The following is a 17,553-nucleotide window of genomic DNA, read 5'->3' as shown; positions in this document are numbered from 1 at the left end:
TCCTTCCATCTTGGCCTCCCAAAGTGCTGAGACTGTAGTATGGCTGCTGTGCCCAGCCTGGTTTTTAAATATAAGACAAGGAGGCTGAACTTTGAAAAATCTGTCTAGCTCATTGTTTGGGTCAAAGCACTTACCACAATTTTAAATCTATATAAGAGTGAAGGAGAGTCGGCTAAGCAGCCATATTCTGCATTAGTTGGACTATATTTGGGAACATAGCCATCAGCTCCAGTGCACAGAAACACCTTCTCAATGCTGCAGTAAAAGGAGTCACCCAGGTTCTGGACAGGATCCACCATGACACGACCGTAAATTATATCACCTGAATTAGAGATGTGGAAATGTTATTTCTGTTATGTGGTAAGGTGTATCAATATGACACTGTAAACAGGTTATGACAATGAGGATACAGAGATTATTTACTTGCCACTCTCATCTATTATCAAATGTTGAAGGCCTGTTTGTATGAGCTTCAAGATCTGGTGCATTCCCAGGCCTCAGGTAAGACCACTTTGCAGACTAACCACAAGTGACTAAAGATTTGTTGAGTCTCAGATGCTCAGCCATGAGTGGGAATAATTTCAAAGGTCTGGCCTATAATTTGACATTAATAATACCCCACTGTGGTTCAAGTCCAGTTTACGAAAATAAGTTGATAAGATATATACTGATACAATATGGAATAACACTAAGAAAGAAAGTATCAATAAAAAGTCTAATTAACTTTATTTGTTTCTGAAAGAGAGTTTAATGAAACCCCCTGGTGTTCGGTTATTTATTTCCTAACTATTATTGAACCCCTACCAGGCATGCCAGGTGTTTTTGCTAGGTAAATGTGCTAGGTGCTGAATATACACCATTGAGCAAGGCAGGCACAATCTTCACTTAAGAGGCATTTACAATCTCCTGTAGCTGCAGCATTTAAGTTTATGCAGGTTGAAAAAAACATTCAAGAAAATCATCTAGACTTGTGCCAAAAGTCACTTAGGTAAGACAGCTAGAGATTAGCTTCCTCAGAATAAAAAGATACCCAGTAACATATACCCAATTGCAATGACTTCCCACACCAGCTAGCGTGAGTAAAGACTCAGTTACATTCTCAAAACCATGAAAGAAGCTATAATTTCCCCCCTCAAACACAATCCCCAAAAAGCAAAGTGCAAAAGATATACATGACAAATAGAGTATCCCTTTCATTTGTAAAGTGATACCTTCTGCAAAAGCAATATCACTCTCTTGCCCGAATCCCATGGATCCATCAGACAACCAGAGACTCTTCTTAGAGAGCAGGTACATTTGGGTGTTCAAGCTAAACTCAGCAGCCACTGGATCACTGACCTAAAACCAAAGGCAAAAGTCCTTTCATGCATGGGTGGTTCTGATGGTGCGCTAACATACTGTTCACAGATTACACACATTCACTGTACACTGACTGTAGAACACGAAGCACTGCACTGCAATTTTCACAAGCCACCTTAAAGAGCTGTAACATTGCTTTTGTCCTTGAGACGGCGAAACTGGTGGGGTCAAGTCATTTTTTGAATGGGACTAAATAGCATTGCTTGAGCTCATTTCCACTGGTTTATTGGGTATATAAAGGACTTGTAAATATCATTGTCAGTAGAAGGTCAATAGTATAAATTCTTGAAAAGAAGATGCCATCACATTTCTTATAGTACATAATGGCAATGAGGTACTTTGAGGTGGTTTGAGCTACAGGATTTCATTCTCTTTAGAGAAGAACAAGAAAAGAAAGGCAGAAGTGTGGGGAAAATTCTCAAATCTCCAAGACAGCAAACTTCGGGAAGAGACAAGATAAGATCAGATAAGAAAAAAATAACCATTGCATACATTTAAACTCTGAATTTTACATCCTGTGCTAACAGATAAAGAGCAAATCTTTCCTCATTCTTTTATCCCTTGCTTCCTTAACTGTCTGATTTCTTTTCTTTTCAGCATGCAAGAATTAAAGTTATTCATGTGTGGATACTTCTTTTTTTAACTATTAAATGAAAAACAAAGTGGGATTCTGCAAGTCATGAGATGATAATTCTATAAGCCACACCTGTTGGAATCGGATGTCAAGGTCAAAGGTGACAGGCTCTCTGGGGTTGCAGGTGACTGGCAGGCGGTATTCCTGATGTGATGGGGCGGTGCATGGCACCAGCTTCACAGTATAGGTGCCTGAGTAGTCACGTACCTTTGAGGAGAAGACATTGATATATTATATTTAAAAATCCGAGGTGTAATCAGACAGCAGCAGCAGAAGAAAATCAATGAAGAGTCTTAGTCACTTACGGCAAAGTCAGAGACAAAGCTCCACTGCTGTACTGGCTGGTTATACGTTGGTTCACTCCTTATGAGGTGGAGGGAAAATGTCAGGCCTGGATGATCAGCTGACATGATCACTGAGTTTGTAAAGGATGCTAGGAAAGTGCCAGTAATGAAAATAATGACATAGTGGTTCAATGAAGAGAGCATAACAGTTTAGAGTTTTTCAAAATACACTATCATACATTATTTGCTTCTGTTCTTATAAGAAGGCTGCAAAGCAGTCATGGTTGGTATAATTATCCTCCTCTGGCAGATGAAGAAACTGGGCTGTGAGTGACTATGTGACTTTCCAAAGATCACACAGCTAGGATGGGACTTTCTGGTTCCCACGTCAGTGCTGTTTCTGCTCTATGGTTCTGTCAAAAGATAATTGCACAGAAACGCTCAGATTGTTCACAGCTACTTTCTGGGGAGTCAGAGCAGCACAATAAAGGGTGATGTGAAAGCATTTATTGTGCACCGAAGCTATGAGCTGAACTTAAAATAGTCTGTTAGTATCCACACAGCTGGGCAAACCCAATTTATGAATGGAGTCTAATTTTACTTAGATTGCCTGCCATCACGGCTACACAAAGATCCAGTTTATTAGAAAGGTAGGCACGTAGAAGAAAACTGTATAGACCAGAAAATCCTCATTTTCCAGAACTGTCAAATATAATAAAGCAAAATGATTTTTTTGGATTATTTCTTTCTTGTAGCTCAGTTCCATACAAATACAAAGAAGCCTCTTTCTCTTCCTAATTTTTTAGCTCTGTTCTCTTTTGTTAGAGTTCAAGCCCAGAAAAAGAAAGGATATAAAGATGCTAAGTGAACTATTTTCCCTTTCCCAATCTAACATAAGCTGGCAGAAAAATAGCTTATTTTTTATTTGACTCTCCATATTACTAACATGGAGACAGTCAAATAAAAAATAAGCTCTTTCTAGTGAAATGTCCCTTATTAAAAAAAAAAAAAACAAATGAAGTTAGACGTGGCATTTTACCGACTGCTGCTTTATCTGCCTTATTGATATTCAAAGCACGGTGCATCACAGTTAGTAAAATTGCATAGCCAATACTTATTAAACATAATTAACATGTCCAAAACGTAAATATGAAAGTGAAGTACCTCTTCTGACCCTATTAAAAGGGTTTCTCACAGTACCTAGGAAAAAGCTGTGAAAAGAGAACTGCCTGCTGAATGAATCATCTGCAATTCAATTTGCACAATGGAAGCAAAGCAGAGAAAGAAATCATTATTCGTATGCTCTTTAAGGAAAACTTTACTTAAAATGAACTCAATAGGGTTTCCTTTTAATTTTACTCTTATTATTTTGCATTTTCTCTGAGAGTCTGCATAATGATAATTTTGTGGATTATAAGATGAAGCTGAACAATTATCAAGCCCTCATGGGGACAATCGAACATGTACAATTCATTTGAGATTAAGGGCTTCAGTGGTAACAGGGAAGCACGCTGAAATGTGTGAAGATGGAAAGTCTACCTCATTTTTGCATGATGAGTGGTTGTTAAAAGATAACGGGGCTTACCGGGATGTGACAGCACAAATAAGCCATGGAACTGAGCCTCTGTCTTGAAGTGCACGGCCAAGCGCCCCTCATCACCGATGCGCATGCTGGTTGGATAGAGAGAACCTATAATGGCAAGAGTACCAAGAATGACAATATATGTAGCCAGAGACCTCTTATATACAGATTCCTTCCAAAAAGTAATTCACGTTTGACTTGTCTTTAAGCATTCTGGGCAAAGCGTATTATCAGAAGAATTCTGAATAATGGAGGCAGAAGTATCTTCATTTTCTTTTCTAAGCAGAAAAGGGAGCCAAAATGAATTGTTAAGTAATGTGAGTGAAGTCACTATGAAATACACAGATTAATTAAAATATATCAAGTTTTTTTTAAATCTGAATTTACAAAAATGAAGCTGTAAATTGAGAGGCATTACAAAATTGTCAAAATGATGGAGATTCGGACATGTAAATAGAAATAGGTTTGAGTTATCCAGAATTATTCCTAATTTTATAGACTTAAAGAAAGCTCTGAAGCTTTCCCAAGAAACTTCGCAGTTTGATAAAATTTGGCTCCAGAAATGAGAAGCAAACAAGAGATCCTATGTGGAGGTTGGGAACCACAGAAAAATCCTCATTAAGATTAACTTAAATATACATCTTCTAAAACAAGACATGGACTTAAAACATTTGAAATAATTTGGAATCATAACTCAGGGTGATCATATTACCTGTCACATAGCTCTAAAACAGACACTATTCAAAATGAAACAGGGAGAAAAAAAGACAACAACAAAATGAACAGAGCATAAACAGGTTTTAATTCGCTTAAGAGAGTAGATTTACATTTGAGGTGTACGATTAACTCTGTTTTCCTGCTGGCTGATAAAATGTAGTACTGGCATGACACTGCGGAGGTTTGTGGAATCAGTAATATATGTCTGAAAAACAAAAAGCATGCATCCTACTAATGAATTTATTAGATTGATGCTTGTGGACTTTGAACTATGAGCCCAACATGGAGATTGAAACCAAGTTTTGCAAATGCTTGCAAACTCGAGCTAGTGGCATTCACAGAGTTTGCAGATGTTCGGCTAAAGTATCCCAGAGTAACCGAATTTTAAATCAGAAGGAGGTATTAGAAGTTTTGTCTATCATTCAGAAAAAATTAAGTCCCAGAAAGATTAAGCAATATGCTTGAGATCTCACAGCTAGTTAGTTGTAGAGTCATGACTAGAATCCAGGCCACAATTTGTATTTAATTTAAATGCACCTTTTTTTTTCTGAAATAAAAATGTGTAACTTTTTCCCTTGGTCATTTCTTGTTTTCGTCGGAGCTTCCTCTATCCATTTTCTAGAATCCAGAAAAATATATATGTTGCGTTATGTAACACATAAATAATTAATCACTTAAAATAGATCGCAAGGACAAAATATGCATGAAATATATAAAGTTATATTTAATAATTCCATATTACACACAATTTAAAGCCCTAATATGATTTAAAGTTTTTTTGATGAAAAAGGTGAAATTATCTTATTATAGAATAGAAAAAGAAAATCTATTGAAAGTTGTTTGTACTACTTTTAGCAATGGCAAAAAAAAAATCCTCTTAAATAATTTAAATAGGTTACAAAACTATAGAGTGTTCCAAGTCTTCGGAACTCACCTTGAAGTTCAGCCTCTGGGGGGCTGCCAATTCCATCATTCCACAAGATGGCAGTGTCGTACACAAAAGTTAGACGAAGCTCTGACTTCAAGTCAAAATGCTGCCAGCCTCCTACCCCCACTGGGGAATGGAACACGTAGGAAACATACAGAGGGACTCGAAGGGTCACATAGGACTGCACTAGGTTTAGGACCTAAAACAATAACATTACATCTGTCAACACAACTCAGTGTTAACTAAATGAGCCTAATTTTGTACAAGCCATTTTCTCCTTTCGCTTAACTGAAGATTTTGAGTAATCACTGAGAAGAGGAAATGACAGCATTTTATAACACGGGTTTCCCCTCACTTAATTTTGGATCGATTAAATAGTTGTTACTAACTACCTTCATTGGCAACAAAGGATATGTACCAGAAATCCTCAAGACAGTGCATTATTTTGAGCATACTATACTTACAAAATCCTCTTCACTTTAGAGCAGTTTTATGAAGATAGTTTACATACCATATAATTCACCTATTTAAAGTAAACAATTCAATGGTTCTTAGTATATTCAAGGAGTTGTGCAACCAACACAATCAATTTTAGAAGATTTTCATCGCCTCCAAAAGGAAGCTTGTACTTATTGGCAGTCACCTCCTAATCCCTCCTCCCCGCCAGTCCCTGGAAACCACTAGGTCTTTATGTATTTGTCTATCCTGGACATTTCATATAAATGGAATCATACAAAATGTGGTCTTTTGTGATAGATTTCTTTCATTTAGCGTAATGTTTTCAAGGTGCATCCATGTTGGAGCACATTTCAATACTTCATTCCCCTGTTACTGAATTGCATCCCATTGCATGCACGTATTACATTTCATTTATCTATTTATCACTTCATGGCCATTTGGGTTGTTTCCAGTTTTTGGCTATTATAAAAAATGCTGCTATGAGCTACTTTTTTATTAAGGGACTATGAAACATAGATCTGGAAGCAAATATATTTACTAATGATGTATAACATTTATAATATCTCAAGAGTAATTAGTTGAAATGAAGTGTCTTGCCTTGAATTTTATGTTTTCCTGTTTCTGGTATTTAGTAGATGGGTTGGGAATAGTGGAGGATAAACTAATATTTATTTATTGAGTACTTACCATATTTCAGAAACTGTACTAGTTTCTCAATAAACACTATTTAATATTTTCACTCTTCACCATAATTATATTTACATGTATGGATGGATAGTTGGATGGTCAGTGGATGACAGACAGAAAGAGAAGAAGATAAAATTAAGACTCAAAGGAAAAAGGCAAACGTCCCACAGTATTCTCGAAGCCTCCTGAATGGCTCGGACAAGATCAGAACTCAGCTTCTGGCCCATGTTTTTTCCTATTCTGTCATACTTCATCGTATTCCTAACAAAGATGAAGGCAGTCCTAAGGTCATCTAACAAAGGTTATCATATTTAATTCTCAAAATAGCTCTGCACGATAGTAGGACAAATACAACCAGCCTCTTCTACACAAGAGGAAAGGACTTAGGTCAGATCACACTCTATAGAAGTTTCAGTCAGGCTGTCTGATAATGGTCTAGTTCTTCCACACTGAGCTCACAACAAGAATCACAGGCGTAAGTTAGCAAATAATGTAAACCATGAGAACTATAATTTAGAACATTCTTATGAAGTTAAAAGTAAACTGCTCATGTCACAAAAATGATGACCTGAATCCCTAATAAAAATACATAGAAAAGAACCATCAACCAAACAAGTGATTTTATTTTTAACTGTATAGTATAGTAGCTAGCATTCCCTACTACCTGTTAGCCTGGCCAGCAGGAGAGGTGCTTTGCATTAAAAGTCCTCTGAGACAGTAGTTTCTATGGGCGGCTGTTATTACTTCATTGAGCCATTGATTTTGAAGTGCAGTGAAATGGACAGTGATTAAGTCAATCCATATGCCACTAGTCCTTAAGATTAATATTTTACCTTGCAATTTTAATAAACCATGATTTTAAAAAATAATTAGGCTTTAGGCATAGATTCCCAATTAAACTTTATAGGTGCTAAGAAGAATCTTTTCCAATATTATATTCTATCCATCAAATGTTACTGAGTATGCTATTTTGGAAGGAATTAGTAATATTCACTTCCTATGAATAAGTTACTTGGAGTACAGCTCCCCAACTAATTCTTGTTTGATTTTATTTGGTGTTGTGGTAAACTAGAGTTTGATCATTTTTGGACACAGAATCAGCCTTCCATTGCATTTTCTTCGTACCCAAGGCTAGGTCTTCTTTCTGTCTACTTAGAATCTCTACCTAGAGGAACTGGAGCCTGAATGAAGCTACCTTGACCATCTAGATCACCTACCTTCTTTAAAAGTGAAGAGTGCAAGGCAATCATTCTAACTTTTAGATGTCAACTTAAAAAGCACTTAATTTTCTTTCAGCCTATATTACAGGACTTTTCAAGGCATTTGTTTATACTGAAAGAAATATCTGTCAAATCTTAACGAAACTGAGACACAATGAGTGATTTCATATGTCCTTATTGCTGTTTGAAGTTTCTTCATCAAAAGCAAGCAATACTTTAAATTCCATATTTAAAAGGAAAGTGTAAAATGCAAATACCATGGAAAAAGTAACACACTGTCAAATTTATTTTACTACACACTAGGGTAAGTATATCTCTTGCAAAATAATTTAGAGTGGCTTACATGTAAAAGAAAATCAGTGTACAAAGTATAAAACAGTGGGATGGAAAAATGACCTCTTAAGTATATTCCAGCCTCAAAGTTTCATATTCCTAAATCAAATACACAGTAAAAAAGAGGCATAATTATTCCTCAGAGCAACTAAGAAAAAAAATGTGTTTACTTTTCCAAAATTATGCTATGTCTTCTCATAAGTACATTATAATTTCATGTTTTAAGTGAAAACTATGATTGGGGTTGCGTTTCTATAGCTTATTCATGCACATTGAACAATGTTATCAGTCACTGTTTACCTTACAAATGGGAGAGTTAAGATTCTACGTTGCAAAACAGCAAGCCAGGACAATAAAAGGTCAAATGATCTGCAGTTTTCAATTATTTTAAAAAATTGGTTTCAAGAGAAAAGCTACCAAACTATTCGATAGTTCTAAGAACTTAATTTACCTTTAATAACCAGTTTGCCTCTAAAGTGTTTTTTATTGTGTGAACAAACAACTTTAAATTTTGTTTACAAAATATGTGTCACACATAAAGGTAGAGTGGAATCATTAATTCATCTCTATTTTGCTTTTCTTGCTATTTATCTGTGTTTCTATTTTAGAAACTAATAAAATCATTTTAGAGTCAACTATCATTAGAGAAATTCCAAACTTGTTTTTCTTGGCAAGTAAAATTCTTCACTTTTATGAGTGATGATCTGACTCCTTTGTTGCTCTGTAAGCTTCTTGTCCGGTGTCCTCATGAGTACTTGGTATATTCCCTGGCACAGAGTAGGTGTTCACTGAATATCTCTTTAATGAATGAACATACAAATAAATGAGATGGCAAAATCAGATACAGTTTTAATAACAGCTGAAGCTACATGTAGTGTAGCTGCATAAAAGTTAATCACACTTCATTGCTGTTACCAGATAACTATCCTGTTAACCAATAAGGTAAATAATCTGAATTGGGAGGTTGGAGAAGGCAGAAAACCCTTACAGAGTGTGTTAGATTTTCATTTACAAAGAAAAATGCAGGAACTTGACAACATTTTATGGTAGTAGCTTTAGCTACTGAGAACACATTTAAAAAATCAATTATCTATCATGTTGTTCCTAGCAAAAGCAATTACCAGTTGATAAAATGTGTTTGCACAGTGATTACCTTGAGCTAAGATGCCAGATTTGGGAAGGACTAGAGGAAGGCAAGTAATGTCTGCTAGGCGCTTGGCCTGGGCTCTGTGGGATTGTTGAGGACAAACAGACCTGGGTCAGTACCGGCTTGCTGTGGGGGCTGTTTACTGAGGTGGTCCATAAAACCACGAAGCCTCTCTGAAGCACATGGAGTCTGTGCTGATGGTTTGCTTTTTATTTTTCTCCATTTTTCCATCCTTAAGGCTGAAATGCAAAAGTTTGGAAGGCCCTCATGACATTCTAAAATAGAGTGTAAAGTAGAATTTACCAAGCATTTACTTTGCTTTCCTTCAGTTGCCATCTCATGAAATATGCTTGCATTCAGCACTGATCTGCCTGTATTCAGATGAAGCTGTAGACCACTGTTGTTAGGACACGGATTTGCACCGTTTTACGAACAGTGGGTGTGGATGTAATCTGGCGTGTATTTTCATGAACGCTGTCAGGCGGCATGTTTGTACCAAGAACAAAGGAAAAGGTTCATCTGGGTTTCTTGCGATTGAATCTGTGACCATATCCATTCCTCACATTCACTTTAATGCCCAGATAAGCATTATGATGTGTTTAACAGCATAAGTTTATAAGCTACATGAACCTGGGCTGGTTATTTGAATTCTCTTTGCTTCAGCTTCCTAATCTGTAAACAAACAACAACAACAACAACAAAACCAAGAAAAAAGGCAAAAATAGTACTTATCTCAAAGGGTTGTTCTGAGGCTAGAATGAGTTGAAATATACAAAGTATTTAGAAGAATGGCAGGCACGTAGTAAACGATAAATAAATGTAAGCTATTACAATTATCATTGTCGTTGCTGTTATTGTTAGTACTATTATTAGATATTTTGTTCTCCTCATTATAAGCCAAAGCTAATGGAGGAAAATTAGGGCAATATCTCAGAGGGTTGAATTTCTTCTACTTCAATTTTTATTTCCTTCTCCCTCACCTATGTGTAAATCATATATGTGTGTATGTTGAGGTGAGGGTGTAGGAGAATATCAACAGCAAGGGGAAAAGTAGAAGCTTAACCTCAAGGAAGAAGGTAGAAGAAAATGGGATGGCCATCTGTGATGGTTAATTTTTGGTTTCAGCTTTACCAGATTAAGGGATACTCAGAGAGTGGGTAAAGCATTATTTCTGGGTGTCTCCAAGAGAGTGTTTCCAGAAAAGATTGGCATTTGAATCTGTGGACTGAATAAGGAAGACCCATCCTCACTCAGTGTGGGTGGGCACCACCAAATTGGCTGAGGCCTAGAGAGACAAAAAAGGAAAAGAAAAGGACAAAAACAGTACTTATCTCAAAGTATTGCTGTGAATTCTCTCTCTCTCCTGGAGCTGGGACACTCTTCTTTTCCTTCTCTTGCATATCAGAACTCCAAGTTCTCTGGTGTTTAGACTTGGGGACTTTACCTGGGTTCTTAGGCCTTTGGCATCTTGGAGTGGGCCACACCACTGGCTTCCCTGGTTCTCCATCTTGCAGATGGCCTGCCATGGAACTGTTCAGTCTCTACGATCTCTAGAGCTAATTCTCACAAGGAACCCCTTCTCATCTACCTATTCTGTCTCTGGGGAGAACCCTGACTAACACAATATCTCAAGCTTCACTCCAAGAGAGTAAGCAACATGTTTTATTAAATTGTATTACCATTTAATTTACAATAAGGATTTTAGAATTTTATAACAAGATCCTAAAATCACAATGATTTACTCTGAATCTGGTGATCACTCTGATATTGATCATCATGGTTATGCTATTAAATTTATGTTTAACAATGAAAAGTAGAAGAAGTCTTTCAGAAGGAACTCAAACAAGTTAGCCATCTTCCTTAAGAAAGTAGCGCAAACTATCAAGAACCGAATTATGTTGTAATTCTTATATTGTACTCTCTCCTAATATTATGGAACGTAAGCTTTTCTAACAGGCAAAACTTAACTGAAAACCTACAATTGCTGATTTTCACCTAATGGAGTAGAATCGTTGTCAGCTCCAATAGAGAAGCAGAGTAATGACTTTTCTAGCTGGCAGAAGTCACAGGAAGAAAAAAAAATACTGAACACAAATAATTTGATACAGGAACTGGAATTTTAAAAACTTAGCAAAGTATAGTCACTTTAGCTAATCTAAATTTTATAGTAAGATTTGATTTGAAGAATGAACACAGTAGAGGGCATGCTTTGCCTTCAAAATAAAACAGCCTTGCTACCTTAAAAAAGTGGACAGATATCATAGGATAAAGCTTAGGCAGGCAAGTGCAGGGTTTTTGTTATTGATAGGAAAGGCTACCTGGGTAACAAGTACAAAAGATGGGGAAGTGCTGCCACTTTGTGGAGAAGATAGAAAACATTGTTAAGGGTAAAAACAGACTATGAACTAGATGAGATCCACAGAGAAGCTCAATAGCATGAAGTGATTTTTTTTTTAAATTTTTAAAAAAATTTTTTGAGATGAAGTTTCACTCTTGTTGCCCAGGCTGGAGTGCAATAGCGCGATCTCGGCTCACCACAACCTCTGCCTCCCGGTTCAAGCTATTCTCCTTCCTCAGCCTTCTGAACAGCTGGGATTACAGGCATGCGCCACCACGCCCAGCTAATGTTTTTTTTTTTTTTTTCTTATTTTTTGTTGACAGAGTCTCGTTCTGTAGCCTAGGCTGGAATGCAGTGGTGCAATCTCGGCTCACTGCAACCTCCACCTCTCGGGTTCAAGTGATTCTCCTGCCTCAGCCTCCTGAGTAGCTGGGGTTACAGGCGCCTGCCACCACACCCGGCTAATTTTTGTGTGTTTTTTTAGTAGAGACGGGGTTTCTCCATGTTGGTCAGGCTGCTCTTGAACACCTGACCTCAGGTGATCCGCCGGCCTCGGCCTCCCAAAGTGCTCTGATTACACGCGTGAGCCACCGCGCCTGGTGTATGAAGTGATTTTAAAAGGAATGAGAACTATAATGTAATCCTATTTCTATATCCAATTTTGTTTATGCCAATAGATGCTGTGATGTAAGCAAGAATCTGAGAGAAAAACAACCAGAAAGGAAATAGAAATAATTTAGTAAAGGATTGGAAGCAGCTTTGAAAGGAAGACCTGAAGGAGCTAGAGATACCTGATCTGTAAAGAAAAAGGCTAAGGTAGATTTGTTAACATGAGCCTTTATTTTTCTTATGTGGATTGAATCTTTATTTTTCCATGTTTCTTTCAGGTGGCAAAAACAGGTTAGGAAAGAGGAATCTACAGAATAAACACTTATAAGTGTTTAAGTAACTTGCTCAAAGACATATAACTAGAAAATATCAGAGCCAAATTTTGGTCAGCATTTGCTTGATTCTAATATCCAGATTCCACCATCTTATACTGCCTCTCTATTGCTATTTCTATTGGCATTTTTAGCAATCCCTGCAAGTTACTAAATATTGCTGCTTTTTGACAAGCTGGCCATGGTCATGTCTTACCACCTCTGAGTCCAACTCAACATCAACACCAGCTGAGCTTGTCGAAGTCCACAGCTTTACTCTGGGATTACCTCATACTAGTTATCTAGTTTTTCCTTGCTACTGGTTGTTGTAAATTTCAACACCTTATAAATATAGCACAAAAAATGCAGCGTCACTTTAGCTCAATCTGGAAGGGCATTATATAGTCTGTATACCATTCAACACTTCAATGCATAAACCTACTTATGTAACTCCTTGTTTAGTTCAGGCAAGTTACAGCATTGCTTTTAGTTCAAACACTCAAAACAATTTTAAATCATGCCCTACATATTTTAGGTTCTCTATTGTAACCCTGAAGAAGATCTTGCTTCCTTATCATTTTAACAACTTTGTTGCTGATGATGGGGTAGGGGTGAGGATTGTGTGTGTGTATGAGTATTTTTTGTGTGAATGTCTGTGTAGTATGAAGAAGAATCAGTAACTGTAGAGTGAAAATAAAAACAAGCTTTTAATAAAAACACTTTCGACTATGTTAATAATAGATAAATGAATCAAAAAGCGAGAAAGTGGAGAAAAACAGAAAGAAAAGAAAGGAGAGTGAAAAAGGAGGCTAGAAGAAGAGAAAATTTTATAAAAGTAAGAGAAGAAGAAAGTTAGAAAAGAGGGAGAAAAATTAGACTGACTCCCAGGATTGCAAAACCTCACTTTAGGTGGCTCATGATACAACATCACAGGCATCTACACATAAACACAAAAAACAGATAGTGTATACTTTGAAGAGAAGTCAGTATTTGGATTTTTATAATATCAGAGTAGATTTTGAGCTTAAGGCAATAATTATACAGCATCCTTTTGACATAGATATAATATCTCTAACCCATTGTCCAAAACGACATATATTCTGGTCCATTGTTCAGAAATAGACATGGATTTTGACACCATGTCAGTTGGCGGTCCCCTGTTGTCAGTAATGACCTACACCACCAAGATGGAAAACTGGAGTTGGGACTTAGTACAAATCTATGTGACAAAACAAACCAATTGGTTTGTCCAGTGACCAAACTCAGGTGTTATAAATCTGTACCTGTCCATCCGTTCCAATGGTGCCACCACAGTCAGCAAGGAGTTCTGACATGTCATAGTAGCTAACGAACTCCCATAAACAGGCCTCTAGGTTCAGGTTCCGGTAGAAGCGTAAGGTATTGGAACCTCTGATAGACAAGCTGTACTGGTAAGGATATGTCTCTCCAATTATTTCCGGATTTTTGGTAGCATCAGTCAAGAAACCATAATGAGTCTTCACTTCAGTATAATCCAGGAGGTTGGAGCACTTGTGGTTTCCAACTCTTGTGCCGTCAGGGCTGAGGGTGAGCTCAAAGTTGGAAAGCTCTCTAGTGGAGATCACAGGGAGCATGCCTATGGTAAACCGAAATCACTGTTAACATTCTTTCAGGTAGCCAAGAACTTTGAACACTTTAAAACTTCTTTATCTCTTGAGAAAACAACTGTCATAAAATACCATCCAGCAGTGATGACCAAAGTGGTGTCTAGGCCCAGCGATGTGGCTCACACCTGTAATCCCAGCACTTTGGGAGGTCGAGGTAGATGGATCACCTGAGGTCAGGAGTTCAAGACCAGCCTGGCCAACATGATGAAACCCTGTCTCTACCAAAATTACAATAGCTGGGTGTGGTGGCGGGTGCCTGTAATCCCAGCTACTTGGGAGGCCGAGGCAGGAGAATTGCTTGAACCTGGAAGGCGGAGGTTGCAGTGAGCTGAGATCGTACCACTGAACTCCAGCCTGGACAGCAAGAGTGAAACTCCATCTCAAAAAAACCCCCACAAAAAACAAAAAAATAAAAAAAGTGGTATACTAAGAACCCTGGGGTTCCCCAAGAAAAATTTCAAGAGATCCACGACTTAAAAGCTATTTTCATAATGATACTAAGTTATTATGCGACTTTGCCACTCATATTCTCTCACAAGTGCGGTTTTTCGGAGACTACAAGATATGATAAATTGCAACAGATTGAATGCAGAGGCAGAGAATCCAGTTATCTTCTATTAAGTCAGACATTAATGATATCTTCAAGAATATAAAAGTACCACTCATTTTTTTTTTATAACACAGTTTTTTTAAAGGATGTATTTCATGTTAATATGTAATGTATTTCTTTTTGTTATTTTAAAATAAGTGAATAAATATTTAACAATTCCTCAGTTTTAATTTAAAATCCAATAAATATTTATAGATATCACCCACATAAACAAAATCTCTTTGAGATCTTCAATAATTTCTAAGATGTCCTGGATCATGTTGAAAACTGGCCATGCATGGGGGCTCACGTCTGTAATCCCAGCACTTTGGGAGGCCAAGGCGGGCGGATCACTTGAGGTCAGGAGTTCGAGACCAGCCTGACCAACATGACGAAACCCCATCTCTACTCAAAATACAAAAATTAGCCAGGCATGGTGATGCACGCCTGTAATTCCAGCTACTCAGGAGACTGAGGCACGAGAATCGCTTGAACCCAAGAGGTGGAGGCTGCAGCGAGCTGAGGTCATGCTACTGCACTCTAGCCTGGGTAACAGAGTGAGACTCTGTCTCAAAAAAAAAAAAAAAAAAAAAAGGTTGAAAACTACCACCATTATATAAGTACAGGCTAAAGACTGAAAATTTGTTCTGTAAAGGGTCAAATAGTAAATATTTTAGCATTGTGGTCCCTGAGGTCTCTGTTGACTGTTCAGTGCTGCCATCAGAGTGAAAGCCACTACCCTGTGAAGGAAAAAACCTAACTGTGTGCAATAAAACTTTATTACGGCCCATGGATTCGAATTTCATACCATCTTTATGTTTCAAAAGTAGACTTCTTGTTTTTCCTTTTTTCCCCCAAACATTTAAAAATATAAAATATATTCCTAGCTTGCAGACCATGTGAAAACAGGGAGCAGACTGTATTTGGCCACAGGCCATAGTGTGCAGAGCCCTGGAATGAGCAATACAGCAAAAGACTATGAACCAGTTCTTCTCTTTGAGCCTTTCCCACCTGTTCCTCTCAGATTCACTCGGAGCAAAACTCCGGCCCCACAGAAGAAGTGGTCAGCCTCAACAGAACACACTTCTGGCAGAGCTGTGGCTACTGAACATTGAACACTGCATTCAGAAAATGCAAAGCCAAGTCCTAGGAGTGGCAGAAGAGACCACTCTTTCTTTTAGGAAATAACTCTTACTGGTCTGTGTTTCCCTGATGGGTCCCTACTCAGCCCTTTGCAGCTCAAGTCACACCTCCACATGGACCTAGAGATTGGGTGGTTCAGGGACCAACATTGTGCTGTAAAGGAAGGAATGCAGATTATTGACCACCTGCCCTTCCAATCCCCAGAAAAATCTCAGGTTGTGATAGGCAGACATAGCAGATGTTCTTGTTCTGGGGGAATAGATTCTACCTTGCAGCTCCTAATCATATTTCCTCTCCCTTAGCTACATAAAATATAACTAACATACCAAGTAATACAATTAATATGAACAATTTGCTACAAGTGTAAAGTGAATTGAGTGGAAAATAACATGAAAATGCCTTCTGCACATGGTAAAATATTCATGAAGTATGATAAAGTTATTGATACACACATTCTGGTCACAGCTCCCTAGCCAGAGAAAATAAACACAATATATAATACCTGTTAGTTTCATTTTTAAATTGTATTTACATATCTAGGAAATGTCTTAGTTACATGATAAATATTGAGAGACACATAAAACTCCAGCTATAAAATTGCAACACATGTTGAAGGTAGGCACTAAGATATCAAATACTTTACTGTAACTTCAAGTTTACAATTGAAGATGCATTTGTACTCTTTCATAAAAGCTAGACTACGTACCAGTTTTGTTTTATCATGTCTGGATATGTATTACATCTATCTAATTTTAAAGAACGCTTACATTGCCATAGTTATAAAAACTGTGTAGAACAAAGCTAAAAAAGTTGAAAGAAGCAGAAGGACTTGAAGCTCAAGTTGCAAATTGAACATTTGTTGAAGCTTGGTTATTTAGAAAATGAAGGAAAATGCACCAGGTAATGAGGAGTCCGAAACAATTCCACAGATTTGCTTACCCAGGTCACCTACCATCTATGTGTGGCATTGTGACAGTGAGCTTGATAAGGCTTGTGTAGTCTGGGTCCTCAGGGCCTGTGTAAGCGCAATTTAGCTGAGAACGGCTCTGCCCCAACTACCCCAGGTACACGGGGCTGACAAAGACCTTGAAAACAAAAAACCATATTTATGCGAAAAGAAGGTAATCAATAATACCTAAAGAATGTTTTAAAAATAGGAGCTATTATTTTTCTATGTACTTTAAACTTCTCTGTGGAGTAGGGCATGGCTAAGAGTTTACATCACGTCATAAGAAATTAGAAGGCCACGGGGTGAGAAGTAATCACAGCAGACAGTTTAGTGGCCACTTGACAATTTAGGGATTGTTCAAACTTTGAGAAAAAATAGTTACCATTCAATGTAACTTAATGTGTGCTGGTTATTCTAAGTCCTGGTCATATTCACAAAACCATTTAAATATAAAGTATCAACAGATACAATAAAAATGATCGAAAGTCAGTAGGATAAAAGTAAATGTAGTTAAACCAAGTAAGTTTTATTTTTACTGTAGAATAATACACTTATCGTTAGTTATGTTTACATTACTTATAAGTGAACAAAACTAAAACTGCTCATTTTAGAAACAAA

The 17,553-nt window shown here is 37.3% G+C and overlaps 1 protein-coding gene across 1 annotated transcript in view; it reads right to left on the bottom strand.

Annotated features, from left to right (window-relative positions):
• FREM2 (FRAS1 related extracellular matrix 2) overlaps nucleotides 1-17,553 on the bottom strand; it is a 180,171-nt gene that overhangs the window by 7,503 nt on the left and 155,115 nt on the right. Inside the window, 9 exon segments of the mRNA XM_050766107.1 lie at nucleotides 135-322; nucleotides 1,212-1,338; nucleotides 2,066-2,200; nucleotides 2,299-2,426; nucleotides 3,863-3,967; nucleotides 5,511-5,703; nucleotides 13,892-14,223; nucleotides 16,939-17,008; nucleotides 17,010-17,071. Coding sequence (XP_050622064.1) covers nucleotides 135-322; nucleotides 1,212-1,338; nucleotides 2,066-2,200; nucleotides 2,299-2,426; nucleotides 3,863-3,967; nucleotides 5,511-5,703; nucleotides 13,892-14,223; nucleotides 16,939-17,008; nucleotides 17,010-17,071 — 1,340 coding nt within the window.

Source organism: Macaca thibetana, chromosome 17 (assembly GCF_024542745.1).
Source record: "Macaca thibetana thibetana isolate TM-01 chromosome 17, ASM2454274v1, whole genome shotgun sequence".
Lineage (NCBI taxonomy): Eukaryota > Metazoa > Chordata > Mammalia > Primates > Cercopithecidae > Macaca > Macaca thibetana.
Note: the sequence above shows the minus strand (reverse complement) of the source record. Positions and strands in the feature narration are given on the sequence as shown.